The following is an 18,738-nucleotide window of genomic DNA, read 5'->3' as shown; positions in this document are numbered from 1 at the left end:
AGAAGCACCCTTACTGTCATTTTCTCACGCAGTGCTCTGGTACAGAAATGGAAAGTGTTCGCCCTCCAGATGTTAGACTCCAGCTGTCAGCAGTCCTAGCCAGCATGGCCAATATTCAGGGAAGATGGGAGTTTGTTGTCTGACAATGTCTGGGGGGCTTCAGGTTAACCATTCCTGCTCTAGCACAAGTCTTAGCATTTTCGGAGCCAATCCATTGTATCGGGTTCTTAAGTTGTCTGTTTCTTTTTAGTCTCAATTTGCAAGGCACCCGCTTCCTCTGTCCAGGTTATGGAGTGGGAATCATTCCACATCCCCTCCATAGTCCTACTGATTAAAAGTCTTGGCAGGACGAAAGCCACTCTCGTTTTAACAGCTATATGCATACTTAAAACAAACAGCCAGCATACAAACTTCTAGGTTTATTTTGAGTTTGCTAGGTCCATCACAATTATAAAGGCAAGTACCATCCATCTTTTGGCAAGTATACTGTATGAATGTACAAACATCAAATCCCTACAAGAATCACGTATTATTTACAAGTGTCCCAGACACAACATTAATTTCTCCTCATAAATAGTCTAACTGTTACATTCCCCATCTCCCTGCATTCCTCAAAGCAAGTGTACACAGGTTTAGAATGACTGTGCTAAGCCTTGGCATCACGATTTTCCTTACCCCCTTAGGATCTTCCTTTTCTTCTTTTTGCCTGCAGCAGAAGTTTCAGTGTTAAGGCAGTTCACAATTAACATTGCTCTCAGCGCGCATGAAATATTTGTTGCTGGAATGGAAGTGGCAATTTTATACAATCCAGTATTATCAGCAAGTAGTTTGCTTACCCACTCCAACTTCATCATAAATCTTTCAGTGTAGCATTCTCTTTTCAAGAACAATAAATCTCCCTTATAATTGGATTCTTTATAAGCATCGCCTCCTCAAAGGTCTTAGAACAGGGCTGTTGTTTTTAATTCCAGCAATGGGGATTTTAACACTTGGGGTGGATGTGGCATGCAGTCAACTCCTGGCCTTTACAGTTGTTGGTTTTTTTTTACAGAATAAAGTTTTTAACCTCTATACAACTTATGAATGAAAAGCTGGTAACATATTTTTAAGTGTTCACAGTGCAAACCTTTATATATAGATTAATTAAAAATAAAACTTTTCAATATAAAAATAGAATGCTTTGAAAGGTTTTACACCAACAAAACTAGCTATCAATCCTACGTCAAACAGTCTATACAGTAGAATGCACTGAACTCCACAGGAACAGAAACAAAACAAGACGCTCAAGAGTTAAGAGCAGTTTACAAAATTATTTAAATTACTGTTTTTAAAAACCTGCGTTTTTGGTTATTATTCTAAAGACATATATGGCATGTCACAATCCATGGAATCAGTCAAATATATCAAGCAGTTATGGGCTATGTCAAAATCTATTTTCAGTTCTTTCTCAACGGCATGCCCGGCATGCAACAGCTTAGCAGCAGTTGCACTCCTTTTGGTTCAAGTTTGGCTGATCTCTCCCCCCTCCCTTTCTTTGTTTGAGCTCTTCTCCTTTCTCCTGCTGCAAATCCTTTGATTAACACACAGCCATTGTTGCTAAAATTTAGAGTTACTACTCAGCTGATTTCTTAAGCCTCTACAATGTTGGCCACAAATTTGTTTAACCTACTGGTTGCAGAGACTTCTAAGTTTTAAACCTCGTTGCAGAATGGGAATGCCATTTGTTGCAATATTTTTATCACATGATAATTTCAATTAGTATACTGTGTTCTTTTGCAAAAACAGGAATTGTGGTCCTTGGTCTATGTGATAAATGCCCATTTGGTCACTGTATGCCTTCAAAACAGCCAAATTGCTACAGCAGGCAAAACAAATCTTCAACAGAGATGAGATAACTGTTTGCAACCTTAGGCAGCAAAAGACTGCTGACCAAGTGTTAGCTCATTTGTTAAGTGCCTGGAAGTCTGAGTTACTGATGAATCTATGAATTCATCTGCTGTACATGATGTAATTTATAGCAGCAGCTAGATTGCTCACAAATGAATGATAGCTGGCATTAGATTAGGTGTTGCAATAGCACTGTTGGTGCTATGGTTGCCCATCACACTTGAAAATTCTTATCTGGACAACACAGAAATCCATAGCTTTCAGCAACATGAAATTGTCTCCTCAAAGTAGTGCAATTTGTACAACACAAACAAACACAGTGCCTTCACAGAAACCAACAGACAAAAAAAGTCATTGGCCACGATTTATGGTTTCCCACCCCATGATGATAAAAACGTGCTTGGTCATGTATTTGCTTCCCTGTCTATGTTGTCTTGCGATGACAAAAGAGATGGATAAGGTGCAACACATTTCACATTGACGTAGGTGGCATTCACGTGAACGTAATGCTCTCCAATGAAAGTAGAGAAGATCATTGATATATCTGAAACTAGCTCGGAGAATGCTGGCCGTAGTTCAGGCTTTGGATGCCAACATTTTAGCATGACTTCATACCTGCAGTTGAAAGACAAGGAAAGTGAATTATCCTCTACAGAGCATTATCCCTAAAACTTGGCAATATTTGTATAAGGTTTTATAAACCATTTCCTTACAGTGGATCTGGGCAATATTCAGGCTGCAAGAGCCTTCTTCCTTGTAGCAAGTATATAGTGATGTCAAAAGAGTTGACGTCAGGGTAGGGTGGTGCTCCTCTTGTCATCAGCTCCCACAGTAATACTCCAAAGGACCACTAACAAAAAACAAAGAAGAGCTTGGGTCTTTCTATAGCACACACAAACACACACACACACATTTTACTATGGGCTTAACCTTCAAAAAATTAAACTAGCCATTACAAACCTGGTACTCTCCAGAAGTTTTGGACTGGAGGGCACCACGTTGGCAATGGCTGAATTAAATTTTGTGCTGTAAACAATAGAGAGAACCAAGAGTTAAGAACATTAATGATGTACACCAGCCTTCCCCTAAGCTGGGGTCCTTCGGATGTCCACGTCTACAGCTTCAATCATTTCCAGCCATTGGCCTCCAAAATATCTGGAGGATACCTCGTTGGGGAAGGCTGGTCTTCACGCTGGTTATTCAGTTCTACATGCTGCAACATACATTAGGAGAAAATTCTTAGAAGTTTTAAAATATAAAAATGTCTTGAGAGCATTACGGGGTCCTCGCTGTGAGATCACATTCACCCAGTGCTATACCAGCTGCACTGGCTCCCGGTGGAGTACAGGATCAGGTTTAAGGTGCTGGTTTTAACCTTTAAAGCCCTATACGGCCTAGGACCCTCGTACCTATGGGACCGCCTCTCCTGGTATGTCCCACAGAGGAACCTACGGTCTTCAAACAAAAACATCTTGGAGGTCCCAGGCCACAGAGAGGTTAGGCTGGCCTCAACCAGAGCCAGGGCTTTTTTGGCTATGGCTCCGATCTGGTGGAACGCTCTGTCACAAGAGACTAGGGCCCTGTAGGACTTGACATCTTTCCGCAGGGCCTGCAAGACAGAGCTGTTCCACCAGGCCTTTGGCCAGGGCACAGCCTGACTCTCTCCTTTGGCAATCTTCACAGAACTCTAGCCCAATGGTTGCCATTAATTTGATTTGAATTAATTTTATAATGAAATGATTTTAGAATGTTGTATTATTTTATTGTTGTTAGCCGCCCTGAGCCCGGCTTCGGCTGGGGAGGGCGGGATATATATATATATATATATATATATATATATATATATATATATATATATATATTGGTTTTGGTGTCTTCGGGTGTCTTCCCGTGTAAGAGTTGGGGTGTCTAGGCGACGTTTCGACGAGGTCTCACTCGTCATCTTCAGGCTGGTGCTTTCGGCTTCTTGTTACTAGAACAGCTCTGTTCTAGTAACAAGAAGCCGAAAGCACCAGCCTGAAGATGACGAGTGAGACCTCGTCGAAACGTCGCCTAGACACCCCAACTCTTACACGGGAAGACACCCGAAGACACCAAAACCTGCATTCCTGTACCCGTGAAAATCTACGAAAGCAAATATATATATATATATATATATATATATATATATATATTTGCTTTCGTAGATTTTCACGGGTACAGGAATGTAGGTTTTGGTGTCTTCGGGTGTCTTCCCGTGTAAGAGTTGGGGTGTCTAGGCGACGTTTCGACGAGGTCTCACTCGTCATCTTCAGGCTGGTGCTTTCGGCTTCTTGTTACTGGAACAGAGCAGGATCTCAGTGTTTGAGTTCCTATAAATACTGTTGAGGGGGTGTGGTGCAGAGAAGAAGTTCCCAGGTTATTGTGCCTTTTCTTCTTTTGTTCCTTAATTACTTGGGGGATATCTTGAGTGATATCTTGAGTGATATTCTGAGTACCACTTAGGTGGGTCATTAAGTGTGGATTAGTTGCTATAGCTTTCGTGTCTTGACCTTTTGAGCTTGTGAAGAGATTTTTCTGAGAAGATGGCTGTACTGCACTTAGTTGTGCTCTGGCTTGGCTTCGTGTATAGGGGCGAGCTGTGGTTTTGTGCCCTGTGCCAGCCAGATCTGTGTAGGGATTGCAGGGGGGTGCAGCATCCGGAGGTGCCACTATGGTTTGGCTACCGGATGGAGTCTGTAATTTATCTGTGGAGAGGGTCTGGGTTTGGGTCTGGTGTGGTTGATAGGTGATGGCGTTCTGTGTGCCTCTGGTCCTGGTGTCGGTTTTTGTGGGGAGGGCTAATTTCCAGATGTCTGGCAGGCGGGACGTGTCGTCACGCTTGTTCATGTTGTGAGGGTGTTTCTCTATCTCGATGGCTTCCATGATTATTCTCTTGTGGTGATGTTCCATGTTAAAGAGCAATTTGGAATCTGCAAAATTAATTTCGTGTCCTGTTTCTTTCATGTGTTGGAAAAGAGAGGAGGTTTTTTCTTCTTTTTTGACGGCATTCTTGTGTTCTGCGATACGTGCATTTATTCGTCTGTTTGTTTGTCCAATGTACGTGGCTGGGCAGACTTTGCAGGGTATTTCATAGACCCCTTGGTTTTCCAACTGGATTTTATCTTTGGGGTTTCTGAGGATATTGGCTATTTTTTGGTTGGTGCAAAAGGCTGTTTTGATATTGTGTTTATGGAGGATTTTGCTGATTTTGTCTGTAGTGCCCTTGATATAAGGAAGGAGGGCCATGCCATTGTTTTCTTCTGTGTCTTGGTTTTTGGGGGGTGTTTCTTTTTGGATTAGCTTCGTAACCCTGTTTTGCTGGTATCCATTGGCGATTAACACATTTGAGAGATTCTGTAACTCAGTTGTCAAGTGGTCTTTGTCAGCCAGGCGTTTGGTTCTGGAGATGAGAGTCTTGGCTACGGAGTTTATTTGTGCAGGGTGGTGGTGTGATTGTGCATGTAAGTAGCGGTTGGTGTGTGTTTTTTTCTGGTAGATAGTGTGTCCTAGGGAGCCATCAGGTTTTTTGTAGATTAGGACGTCAAGGAAGGGAAGTTGGTTGTTGGCTTCTATTTCCATAGTAAATTGTATTTTGGGGTGTAGGCTGTTGAGATGTGTGAGGAAGCTGTCTAGTTTTTCTTTCCCGTGTGGCCAAATTACAAAGGTGTCGTCAACATATCTGAGCCAAAGTTTGGGTTTGTGTTCTGACTTATCTAAAGCATTGGTTTCAAAGTGTTCCATGTACAAATTTGCGATGACCGGTGAGAGGGGTGATCCCATAGGCGCTCCTTCTATCTGTTTGTATCTTTGTCCATTGTGGATGAAGTACGTGTTGGTTAGGCAGTGGTTGGTCAGGTCCAGGATGTATTTGGGGGGATTGTATTTGTTTTGAATGGCTGTCAAGGCTTCATTAATGGGCACTTGAGTGAAGAGAGATACAACATCGAAGCTCACAAGTAGGTCATCGGGATGTAGGTTTTGCTTCTTTATTGTTTCTATGAACTGGAAGGAGTTAGTAACGTGTGAAGCGATGGATTCTGCATAGGGCTGAAGTTGCTTAGCGAGAAATTTAGCGAGATTTTGTAGAGGTGAGCCTATGGAGCTGACTATTGGTCTGAGTGGTGTTCCTTCTTTGTGTATCTTGGGGAGACCGTAGAGTTTGGGGCATCTGGATGATTTTTCTCTGGGGATGATTCTTAGCTGGATTTCTTCACTGATAGGAGAGGCTTTTATTTTGGATTTGGTGGTTTTTTCCAGATAGGTGGTGGGATCTGTTTTTATAGGTTGGTAGGTAGGGTCTTGGAGTAGATTTGATAGTTTTGCTTGGTAGTCCGATGTGTTCATCACAACAGTGGCATTACCTTTGTCTGCTGGGAGAATGATTATGTTGTTGTCTTTCTTCAGGTTAAATTTCTCGCTAAGCAACTTCAGCCCTATGCAGAATCCATCGCTTCACACGTTACTAACTCCTTCCAGTTCATAGAAACAATAAAGAAGCAAAACCTACATCCCGATGGCCTACTTGTGAGCTTCGATGTTGTATCTCTCTTCACTCAAGTGCCCATTAATGAAGCCTTGACAGCCATTCAAAACAAATACAATCCCCCCAAATACATCCTGGACCTGACCAACCACTGCCTAACCAACACGTACTTCATCCACAATGGACAAAGATACAAACAGATAGAAGGAGCGCCTATGGGATCACCCCTCTCACCGGTCATCGCAAATTTGTACATGGAACACTTTGAAACCAATGCTTTAGATAAGTCAGAACACAAACCCAAACTTTGGCTCAGATATGTTGACGACACCTTTGTAATTTGGCCACACGGGAAAGAAAAACTAGACAGCTTCCTCACACATCTCAACAGCCTACACCCCAAAATACAATTTACTATGGAAATAGAAGCCAACAACCAACTTCCCTTCCTTGACGTCCTAATCTACAAAAAACCTGATGGCTCCCTAGGACACACTATCTACCAGAAAAAAACACACACCAACCGCTACTTACATGCACAATCACACCACCACCCTGCACAAATAAACTCCGTAGCCAAGACTCTCATCTCCAGAACCAAACGCCTGGCTGACAAAGACCACTTGACAACTGAGTTACAGAATCTCTCAAATGTGTTAATCGCCAATGGATACCAGCAAAACAGGGTTACGAAGCTAATCCAAAAAGAAACACCCCCCAAAAACCAAGACACAGAAGAAAACAATGGCATGGCCCTCCTTCCTTATATCAAGGGCACTACAGACAAAATCAGCAAAATCCTCCATAAACACAATATCAAAACAGCCTTTTGCACCAACCAAAAAATAGCCAATATCCTCAGAAACCCCAAAGATAAAATCCAGTTGGAAAACCAAGGGGTCTATGAAATACCCTGCAAAGTCTGCCCAGCCACGTACATTGGACAAACAAACAGACGAATAAATGCACGTATCGCAGAACACAAGAATGCCGTCAAAAAAGAAGAAAAAACCTCCTCTCTTTTCCAACACATGAAAGAAACAGGACACGAAATTAATTTTGCAGATTCCAAATTGCTCTTTAACATGGAACATCACCACAAGAGAATAATCATGGAAGCCATCGAGATAGAGAAACACCCTCACAACATGAACAAGCGTGACGACACGTCCCGCCTGCCAGACATCTGGAAATTAGCCCTCCCCACAAAAACCGACACCAGGACCAGAGGCACACAGAACGCCATCACCTATCAACCACACCAGACCCAAACCCAGACCCTCTCCACAGATAAATTACAGACTCCATCCGGTAGCCAAACCATAGTGGCACCTCCGGATGCTGCACCCCCCTGCAATCCCTACACAGATCTGGCTGGCACAGGGCACAAAACCACAGCTCGCCCCTATACACGAAGCCAAGCCAGAGCACAACTAAGTGCAGTACAGCCATCTTCTCAGAAAAATCTCTTCACAAGCTCAAAAGGTCAAGACACGAAAGCTATAGCAACTAATCCACACTTAATGACCCACCTAAGTGGTACTCAGAATATCACTCAAGATATCACTCAAGATATCCCCCAAGTAATTAAGGAACAAAAGAAGAAAAGGCACAATAACCTGGGAACTTCTTCTCTGCACCACACCCCCTCAACAGTATTTATAGGAACTCAAACACTGAGATCCTGCTCTGTTCCAGTAACAAGAAGCCGAAAGCACCAGCCTGAAGATGACGAGTGAGACCTCGTCGAAACGTCGCCTAGACACCCCAACTCTTACACGGGAAGACACCCGAAGACACCAAAACCTACATATATATATATATATATATATATAATTATTATTTACACCAACAAAACTAGCCAAGAAATCTGAATCTTGACAGGACAACCCTTCACTATTGGTAAAGGGTATCTACTTGGAACTAGAACCAATTACAATCTTGCATAGTCAAAGGGCATGCTGGCTGAAGAAAGAGGCGATCTGGGCTGGACAACACTGAATGATGTCATGTCTACCATAAGGGAACTTCTACCCATTACAGAGTAACATTTCAAGTGAAAATAAAAAAAATCTTTCCAGTAGCACCTTAAAGACCAACTAAGTTAGTTCTTGGTATGAGCTTTCGTGTGCATGCACACTTCTTCAGATACATAGCTTTGGAAGGCTATGTATCTGAAGAAGTGTGCATGCACACGAAAGCTCATACCAAGAACTAACTTAGTTGGTCTTTAAGGTGCTACTGGAAGGAATTTTTTTATTTTGACTATGGCAGACCAACACGGCTACCTATCTGTAACATTTCAAGTGAAGAGAGAGACTCCAGGAAAGCAACACACACAGTTTGGAATCCACAACACTTCTCAACAAGGACCGATGATGAAAAAGGCTGGGACAAGTCCCTCTACTGTTTATGGAGCTCACAAACAGAAAAACAGAATTTTAAGATGTGGGAGGTGGGAAATAGATCTGGTTAGATTAAGTTGACCAACCCCCAGAGATTGGCTAATGTGATCAAGTTTGTCACAGGTTTCTTCCAAATTGGTTTGCTTATGACTGAGGGTGTGACCATCAAGACAGGCAGGGTCCTAAATTTTTGCCAACCACAGCTGTCATGTCTAAAATTCTGTGGTTTGAGGATATTTGCCCAAAAGCAAAATAGAGAAAACCAGTCAAGATTTATTCCTCAGGCTAAAAGTGCTGAATCTTAGTTCTGATTTAGGATTACTAGCTTTTTGCATTAATCTACCATGTCGTTCTTTTCCTTTAATATTTCCAGGAATGCTTTGAAATGTGGAAAGTCAGCAAGAGCTACATAAATAATTATAGACATATTACCACATCTGACTTTGTAGTGAACTTCTGAGTCTGCAAACTTTCTAAAGCCATCCATTTTACTGGCAGTTTGGCTCCTGTTTTATTGTGTACGCTGTAGTACTCTTTATCATAGACATCTCTAGCAAGGCCAAAATCAGCAACTTTGACAGTGAATTTTTCATCCAACCTAGAGAAATGATAAATACCATTATCTGGAAATGAAACGACACAATGCCTTTGAGGACATAGCTTTGGAAGGCTATGTTACATATTTCAACAAATAATAAACAAGCAAACGACAGCAATATCTGTTTAATAAACATGCTTATAATACCATTAAAATGATGGCATTTCCTTAACAACTAAGATGCAGTGATCTGGTATTTGGAGATAATGAACACCATTGCCCACGACATCTATTATGTAGTGCGTCTTTCAATAAACAACAACAACAACAACAACAACAACAACTATCTTTATTACAGTCCAGAGACCCAACAATAAACATAGCTTCCACATAAACACCATTAAAGTGAATGGACACCGTCATTGTGGATACGCACACCTGTAAGCTTAGGGCAACGTCTGCTCATTTCAGCGTGGCTTAGACCATGGAAATTCCTTGTAGCTGCTGCACTATTGGGCTATTTTTCATTCTCAGTATTTTACCTTCTATCTAAAATACTGATATAGGCAGAACAAATCTATAATTGTTTAGGTGTGAGGGAAAGCTCCTATCAAAAAGACTGTCCAACCTGCTCTGTACATGTGGGCTGAGTTGAAGGAGAAAGCTAAGGATTAAACCCTATACAAATCCAGAGTGGAGTCCCTAAGGTGGTTGGGTGGTGCCTTGCACGTCTCCTGCCAAGCCTCTTACTCTGATTTCCTTTTGGCCACATCAATGAGGCCAAGAGTCTTGCTATCTGGGTAGCCCAGGACCTCCATACACACTGCCCAAGCTTGCACCCCAGAGAGGTCATTTCAATGCTGCCAACACAGCAAAAACAATACAGGAGACAGCAGCTTTGAGTTACCAGTCTCTGCAACCACAGCAGGTGCTGTGATTCTCCAGCAGTTTGATTTGACCCCTGGAGGGGCACTCCTTTGTCTCTTGAGACCGATGGAAAAAGAGTTGAGCATGCACTGTGATCCAAATCACACAACCATATCACCACATGCCAGTCATGGCCTAGTATAACGTATTTCTGGTTGGCAGGAAAGTTACAGCCAATCCCTGACCACAGGCACTTTCACTAGTTCTTCGCTAGGTAATTTTTTCCCCTTTTATATTTGGCAACTTGAATGGCCTTGGATGACTTGAATGTTTTCTCCCCTTTCATATCTTAGAAGAACCTCATCAAAATGAAAAACTACTAAGTGAAATAAGCCAGTGGGTTAACAAATCTGCAAGCTGAATAGTAAATATGGAGCTGCTTTACTGACGTGCTTAATACTTAAATAACACTTTTTAAAAGTTTGCACACTCATCTACAAAGGGACAGTCACATTTTTATGCTAACTGAACTCAAACACCACATGTCTTGAGAGTGAACTTTTAATTAATGTGGTTAAGCTCATTAATTCATAATGTTGGCGATGCATCAGTATTAACAATGCTGACAGCTATTGTACCAATCTTTCATTGTATGAACTAAACTGTCTGGTCACTCAGACGCTAATAATATTCTTTGCATAATTTTTGTTAGGTATAAAAGTCCTTGCATAGCAGAGGTCAAAGCAAAGCCACGTACAGAAAGACCCTCTGTACAGAACTTTGGTTTATTTTCTTTCTGTAACTCAGCCGTGCTTATTTCAGTGCAGTAACATAGGGAAGATGTGCATTTGATGAGTAACTTTAGCAACTGCATAATGAAACTAAAAGAGGAAAATTGTAGTTCTCTAAAACAAATTTGGCAGGTAATTTGTCACCTATCATGGTGCCATGAAGCCAGAATTGCTTTTGAATCAGTTAATTAACCTGCATGCACTCCAAAGGCAACAGTTCACAATGTTGTGTACAAGCAAACATGTTAAAAATGGTGCTGTGCTATGGCAAAAAAAGTTCCTTCATTGGTACACAGTGAAGGAACTGTGTACCTAAGCTCCTTTGTACTAGGCTCATTGGAGAGCTTGTGTGTGCAAACACTAAATCAAATGGACCGGCAGCAATAAAATCTGACAAAGGTGTCTTTCTTTCTTTTTTTTAAAAAATGTGTTCACAGAAGAAAAGCATGAATACATTTTTGTTGTTGAAGGAGGAACGCCTCAAATGTTTGAGTAGAAGACCCTAGTACATTATTTCATTTGGTAACATGAATATTTATTTACACTGCACCTTCTGGATTAATGTTGGAATCAGCCTTTTTGAATCTATGTCACTGAAGGCAACTGTTTAGTCAAAATGTGCCTGGCAATTAACATTGTCCACAACAGGTTACACACGACAATTGATTTTACAGCTTGTTGACCGTAGGTTGTGAGCCCTCAAATTTCCTCATGTCCTTCAATGCATTGTATGTTATATGGCTATACAAAAGTAGATTCACTGAGGCTTGGGAGCTGAGGAATGTTTATAATAGATTGTGGAAGTTTTATTCATTTCATTTTGCATACAGAAACTGTTTTATTTTTGTTGACGTGTGTGAGTAACATTTACAGTTTGTCGTGTCCAATTCAGCCAGGAGCATGGAAGCAAAGGATTTTAAAGGTAAGCCCTGGCATTTTTAGGAAGAGAGAATGCTCTCTTAAGCAGAAACATTTAAGTGGAATAATTCTGCCCAGAAAAATGCTTTTAAGGCTGCGGACCTATGCACACTTCCCTAGAAGCAACACAGAATGGATTGGGACTTGCCTCAGAGTAAATACACACAGGATTGTGCTGCACAAGTGATATCCAGTGGTACCTCGGGTTAAGAACTTAATTCGTTCAGGAGGTCCATTCTTAACCTGAAACTGTTCTTAACCTGAGGTAGCACTTTAGCTAATGGGGCCTCAGGTTAATTTTGGTTCTCATCCTGAAGCAAAGTTCTTAACCCGAGGTACTAGTTCTGGGTTAGGGGAGTCTGTAACCTGAAGCGTCTGTAACCTGAAGCACCACTGTATAGCTTTCTGTGTAAAGCTCAGCAGTTCTCAGCATGGCAATTACATCAGTGGAAGAGAGTTTCTGAGCTCTACACTGGAATGGCATGACACGAGAGCAACAAATAAAGTTGTGCAATGTGAAACGTTCCTTCTTCAAGCATTACTTTAGCCAAACACCACCAGACTGTGGAATCAGATTGCTGTACTTACATACAATTTCTTGCTGCTAAATCTCTATGGACAAACTTTTTGCTTGCGAGGTATTTCATTCCCTTTGCCACTTGTAGGCCAAATCCAATCAAATCCTTTACTGTTGGGTTCTATAAAACATGGGCAGCAATTTTCATTAGATAACATAATACACCAGGACATTTAATAATTGATAACAACAAACTATAGTACAGAAGTCAGTTTCAAAATACAATTGATGAAGCATGTCATTAGGTTTATGTCTGGGGTCATTAACATGATGCTTATGATCAGCCAGCCACAAACACCTCCTTTGACATGCTACCAAGATCTCTGGTCCCTCCTGATTTTGGGGGGTTTGTTTGTTTTTAAATTACATGGGTGGGGCTGGTTTTCAAGGGATGTTGCCTAGGTGAGTTTTATTGTTTGAGGACTGAGGGAAGAGATATTGCCTGTCTGCATTTGTTTTTTGGGTGTGGAGGATTGTTGCTTGCCTTGCTGAGTTTGTGTGTTGGGAGAAAGATGTATGGCTGAATTTGGTTTTTTGAGAGGTAGGGAATGTTGCCTCTGTGGGTCTGTGTGGATGGGTTTGGGTTTTTTCACAGGGAGGGACCCTGAAAGGTTGGTAACTACTGCCCTATGTCTTACCACCAGCTTTTTGAAAATGAAACTTTGCATAGTGGAGGAAACATAGCATCTGGTTTTAATGGCAACACATTAAAAAAATAATGCAATCCTAATCTACTCATAGGAAAGTTCAATGCAATTCAATGGGGCTTATTCCCAGGTAAGGGGGAATAGTACTGCTACATATTCCCAGTCTACAAAAATATTTGTAAGGTAGAATCATATAATAAAAGTTAGTGAGATGACAGATCTTGGGAACTCATTTTGTACCAGTGAATGCTTAGGAGTGAAAGGTAATAATTACATTTATATAATATCATGCTATTACAGGGTTGTTGCCTTTCTTGGTTGACTGGCAGTCCTACTTTTAATTTATAAGAATGGCTATATGCACAGATGGCATTTTTAAAGCTGTTTGATGACAGTTTTGTGGCATATTTTAGGAAGGAAATTATTTATTGTTTGGAAAACATCATGGCTTTAAACCATTCTTTTGGATTATTATTCCATGGCAGAAAGATATGCTAAAAACCCAGACTGTATTAACCACGATTAAAAGTGAAGGTTGAACAAATCAGTTAATGTGTTTAGGTTGAGCAGAGCTGCAGTCATGTATAACGGCCAACTTTACAATATCACTGAAACACATCCTGGATTGTACTTACATGAGACTCATTCCTAATGAAGTTCCGAAGATCCCCATGTTTCATGTAAGGAAGCACAACCAAAGGAGACCCTTCACTGGGCAAGCAAATTCCAAGCAGTGATAGGACATTGGGATGAGTGAAATCTTTCATTATGATTCCTTCTTTTAGGAACTGGGATACTTCGTCCAAATCTGTAATCCCTGAGAAATGCAGTAGCAAAACCAAACCATAGTACAGATAATTTCTAGCACATTTTAACCCAACTGAAATTGTGTCAAATATTACCCTTTACCTCATCCCCCCTCCCCGCATTCAGAACGAAACAAAACTCTTTTAAATACACATTTATTAAATAATATCTGATTTCTCTCTCAATATTAGGTCAATAGTCCCTCCTCTAAATATTATATCCAGCGTGTCTAATCAGATAAGAAACATTACTAAGTGTTTGCAGAATTAGGCAGAACTCCATACCTATAGCCAACTGAACTTGAATTGTCATCTGCATAGCTGAATGAATGTTTATCATGGCCAGAATATACTTTAACACATTCACAGCATACATTTGTAGTTCCAGAATTCTTTCCTTGTTTTTATTGCACCTCCCTTCCTTTTTCATAGACTAGAAATAATAAATAGAAATGTCCCAAGTGCGGAGCCAGAAGAAGGCCATTTACTAGTGTGTGCCAATTTGCTCCTGCAGTTTCCAACTGTCTCACTCATAAAAAATGAATACAAAGCAGCCCAGCAGTGTGTAAAATGATACCAGCATGTTTTCTTTCTTTCCTTTAATCTTCTATTTATCCGGGGGTGGGGGGGGGTAAGGATGTGAATTTTCCTCCACAAGGACATGGTGAGACAAATCAATTGTTCGGGGAACTTTATATGCAAGACACCGTCCGAAAATAGCCCGTATACAACTAATATTGCTAGGGTGTGAAAGTGCACTTTGATAAGGCAGCTGATTCTGTTGACTCTGAAATTCATTGTGGTTCGCTATGAAAAACTATGACTCACTATTCAAGGATTTCACAGCGCAGTGGATTTTCCTGCCATCGGTATCCAACAAAGTTCCATGGTAGACACATCCAAAATGCCCTGCATTGAGAATAAGGTTAGCCTTCTGTTACTTTTTTTGCCAATTGTTTTTATTGATTTTCCATAATTTTGAACAAACTGTTACCAAATTAATACAAAATCAAAACAAATTCAAAAGCTGACTTCCCACCCACCCCCACTGTCCCCTCTATTTTCCTCCCTTCTTTGCTGCTCCCAATAAAATAACTTTTCCGACTATCATTTCAATATACATTCATCCCTTCTCCCTACACATCACCTGTTCAGTTACCAATTTCTGCTATGGCTTTTATACGTTTTTATAACAAAATAGTCCAGTAGGGCAAATCCTCTTTTATCTACCCGTCATGGTCATTCATCTATTCTGGAACATTTCCTTCTGTTACCTCTTGAGTAACACTTTGAAAAAGAGATCTTGCTTCCTCCCAGACAACATACACACATTCCTCCCTAACGTGGCCTTGAACATTGCTGCCTGATGTCTGGCCCCAGTAATAAAAAACAGCCTCACTGGTGTTGCATGCAGAGGGTGAAAATGAAACCCCTAGAATGTTTTTTTTTTGTATAAATATGTAATACACATTGCCTCCCTCTAACACTGCTAATCTCTCAGTGTCACCCACCCTTCACATTTCGCCAAGTTTAATTTTACATACTACCAATTCATTAATAAATCATTTATAAATAAACATAATCCATCTCTCTTCTTCTCTGTCTGAAAGTCTCAGAAGCAGTCAAGGTGGTACACGTTGTGGTCCTTCCTGTCCCTTTCACTGTTCTCATTTCCAACTTTAACCTTCAAGGGGGGTGGACTGATGTAATTAACAATCAACAAAATCCATATCTCCTCTCCATCCTCCCACCTAAACTAATAAATCTTTCTGCAGTCCATCCTGCCGATCCTCAATTCCATTACATCCGACTCCACAGTTTATTCTCTTCCTAGTGCTTAACAGACAGTCAATCCAGTTGTTACCAATCTTTTACTATTTACTATATTTATATCACAATACGAAGTTCCAAGAGGTGGTCAAAATCTCTCAAAAGTCCCTCAAGATTGTTACTCTCCGTCTTCTTTCAGGCAAAGTCCTTAGTTATAAAATAAAGACATCACAAAGAGGTGTCTTTAAAGTCCACTCTTCCCAAAAACTTTACCTTCCAGTACTTTTGGGGAAGGTAGATAATGCAGATCCCGAGAAAGAAAGAAAAAGACTCAAAATATTGCCTCCCTTCCGCTCCATCCCTTCCACTGTTCAAGCAAAGTAGAAATTAGCATCTTTCATTCTTTCCAAACAAATGATTTTCTCCTGCAGCATAAATCAGGATCTTTTCAGGGGGGTGCCTCTTCACTTGCCAATTATGTCCAAATTCAAAGGTATTCCTCAGCTCACCACAGTAGCTTACTGGGGCTGTCCTTGGACAGAGCCATTGTGCCCAGTGCCTTCGCCTTTTCATCTGTGAGACGGGGATTTCCACCACCACTTGCAAAGAAAAGGCACTAACTGATGACCACAGGTCGTGCCCTTTCAATACCCTTGAAAAGTAAGGGGAGGCATGCCCCTTATTCCCCATTAATCTCTGTCTGGAACCCAGGAGCGCCTAAGAGGACAACCTGCTGGGTTTGGTGCCAAACAGGAAGTCCAGACTTCTGTTATTTCTTACACCCATAGATAAAGGTTTGCACGAAGTCAGCGCTGACTCTTATTTTCCCATTACCTTTAAGGACAATGATGATATATACTCAAGACTTTAAATGGCAGCAGATTCCAGGTAGAGAGAGAAAAAATACTTTGCATAATGCATCATGAAACCACTGCCACAAGCTATATTGCTGTACAATGGACTTTAAATGGGGATTCAATAAATTCATTAAAATAGACGTAGACATTGTGGGGGGTGGGGAAAAAGATGAAACTATTAGAGACAGGATAATCAGATGCACCAGACAAAGAAAAAATAGGCCTAAACAGCCTGCACGAGTTGGTGGTTGACATGCGACTATCTGAGAGAGCACCTCTTTCTGTAAAATCCAGACCTGAGATCACTGGAGGCCTTACCATGCCTGCCAGACATTGGGACTTGAGAAGGGAGGGTTTTCTCTGCTATGACCCTCTTACTGTGGAACTACTTTCCCTTAGTGGTACAATTGGAATGTACTGTAATGGCGTTCTGCCAGCTGGTTAAAACAACTATTCGCAAGAGTAATTCTGAGCACCAATTAAACGTTTTGATGCTTGATGCACGACTGTGGAGATGTGTGGCTTGAGATGACAGACTCAACACCTACCTCTTCCTATTACTTCACTGAAATGTACTATCAGGCTATCAGCACCAATAACCACATGCTCAACTTCTTTGACCAAATCTGGATTTAAGGCGCTTATGTCAATGTGGACATTAGTCTGCAACAATGGACTGGCTAAATCAGAGTCTCCAGTAGACAGGATGGGAGATAGGTCCGTGTGAGGATAATGGGATGGTCTGCATGATCCATTCTGAGATAAAGTTGGAAACTGATCTATAAGAAAAATAGAAGTAGATATATCAGCAATGAGTTCTATCATAAAGGGCTGGATTTCATTTATTTGAACGTTTCCTCCCTGCTTTTCTCTGCTAGTAGATTGAAACACAAAATCACCAACGCACATCAAAACAATGATTCTAAAGTTATTAAAAAGCAGTATCCTATAATAAGATCATGCTAAAAGAATTCAGTTTGAAAGCTAGAAGATAAAAATATTACATCATGCCATAACATCAGAAAATAACAAGATCTTAACGTCATTCCTATAGCTTAAAAGGGAGGGGAATGAAATGTACCCTTTTAAGGATGGAGTTTCACAGACCCTCCAACATGATGAGTCCCCAAACCAGATCATGTGTCTTCCCCTGCACTAGTCATGTGACCCGTGCAAGATTGCAAAGTCCAAGACATGCTTTTTCCAGGTGAGAGCGCAGCACCCAAAAATGGGCGTTTTGGGACAGTGCGCAATATTGTGGTCCTGAAAAAAGCACTTGGGGGTGGGCGTGAGATTGGGGTGTCCAAAATGGCCGCTGTGCTCTGACATGGGGAAAAAAACCCAAACGGATTTGTAGGGTATGGTTCCAGAATCTAGGCCAGGGCTGTGGAATTTCCAGCTGTGGAATCTCTATTTAGGCACACTTGGTCTCCCCCATATGGCTCACCAGGCCATTTTGGCCAAGCTCACTGGCACTGGAATTGCATCATCAAAAGAGGCTGCTGTAACTTCTTTTTGATGAACAGCCGTTACAGCAACCTCCTTTGAATTTTGACTAGTGTCAATCATTCAACATCATTATGGTGTCATAATCATACAGCTGGCCAGATCTAGTTCCCCACCACCGATCTAGGCAGTGCTATGTAATTTGATTCAGGCCTGAGCTCCAGAATCTGTTCTGAATTCTAAGCCTTAGGCCTTTAATGCTGAAGCCAATAATAAAGAAAAGATTATCTGGAGGCTTTTGGGTCAAAGGATGTGACTTGCAGTAAAGCAATATCTCTCTCTGCCAAAATGGACCATTATATCATTTGTCTGGCTTTTTTAATTCAGAGGTTTTATATTTAATTCAGAGGTTTTATATAAAGCTATGCCATTTTGCCATGTCTCACCAATGTTGTCATATTGAAATCTAATTTTTTAGACTGAAGAAAGCAAAAGTCAAGGCCCCACTTGAATTTTGCAGAATTCTACTTTGACCCAAACTAGAAATTACAGCCACAGTTATCTGTACTTGTATTATCCATGGGGGAGCATAGGATTGGGAAATGACACATTTGTGAAAAAGGAGGATATAGCAAAGTCCATAGGTTATTGTTAGATTATCATTTGCTGGGCAATTGAAAATCTGATGAATACTTCCTAAGTGCCTGTGACTATATTTATCTAAT

At 41.0% G+C, this 18,738-nt stretch overlaps 1 protein-coding gene across 3 annotated transcripts in view; it reads right to left on the bottom strand.

The window, feature by feature from the left end:
* Positions 1 to 399: 399 nt before the first annotated feature.
* The window catches only part of MET (MET proto-oncogene, receptor tyrosine kinase), a 106,349-nt gene continuing 88,010 nt past the window's right edge, over positions 400 to 18,738 (bottom strand). For all 3 annotated transcript variants that reach the window (XM_081211416.1, XM_081211414.1, XM_081211415.1), the window contains exons 15-21: positions 17,116 to 17,346; positions 14,769 to 14,849; positions 13,770 to 13,951; positions 12,499 to 12,608; positions 9,229 to 9,394; positions 2,601 to 2,737; positions 400 to 2,502 (exon numbers count right to left, since the gene is read on the bottom strand). In XM_081211416.1, coding sequence (XP_081067542.1) covers positions 2,292 to 2,502; positions 2,601 to 2,737; positions 9,229 to 9,394; positions 12,499 to 12,608; positions 13,770 to 13,951; positions 14,769 to 14,849; positions 17,116 to 17,346 — 1,118 coding nt within the window. In that variant the 3' untranslated portion in view covers positions 400 to 2,291. The remainder of the gene's footprint in view (positions 2,503 to 2,600; positions 2,738 to 9,228; positions 9,395 to 12,498; positions 12,609 to 13,769; positions 13,952 to 14,768; positions 14,850 to 17,115; positions 17,347 to 18,738) is intronic.

Source organism: Podarcis bocagei (assembly GCF_964188305.1).
Source record: "Podarcis bocagei genome assembly, chromosome: 10".
Taxonomy (NCBI): Eukaryota; Metazoa; Chordata; class Lepidosauria; order Squamata; family Lacertidae; genus Podarcis; species Podarcis bocagei.
The sequence above is the reverse complement of the archived record's forward strand: the minus strand, read 5'-3'. Positions and strand labels throughout refer to the sequence as shown.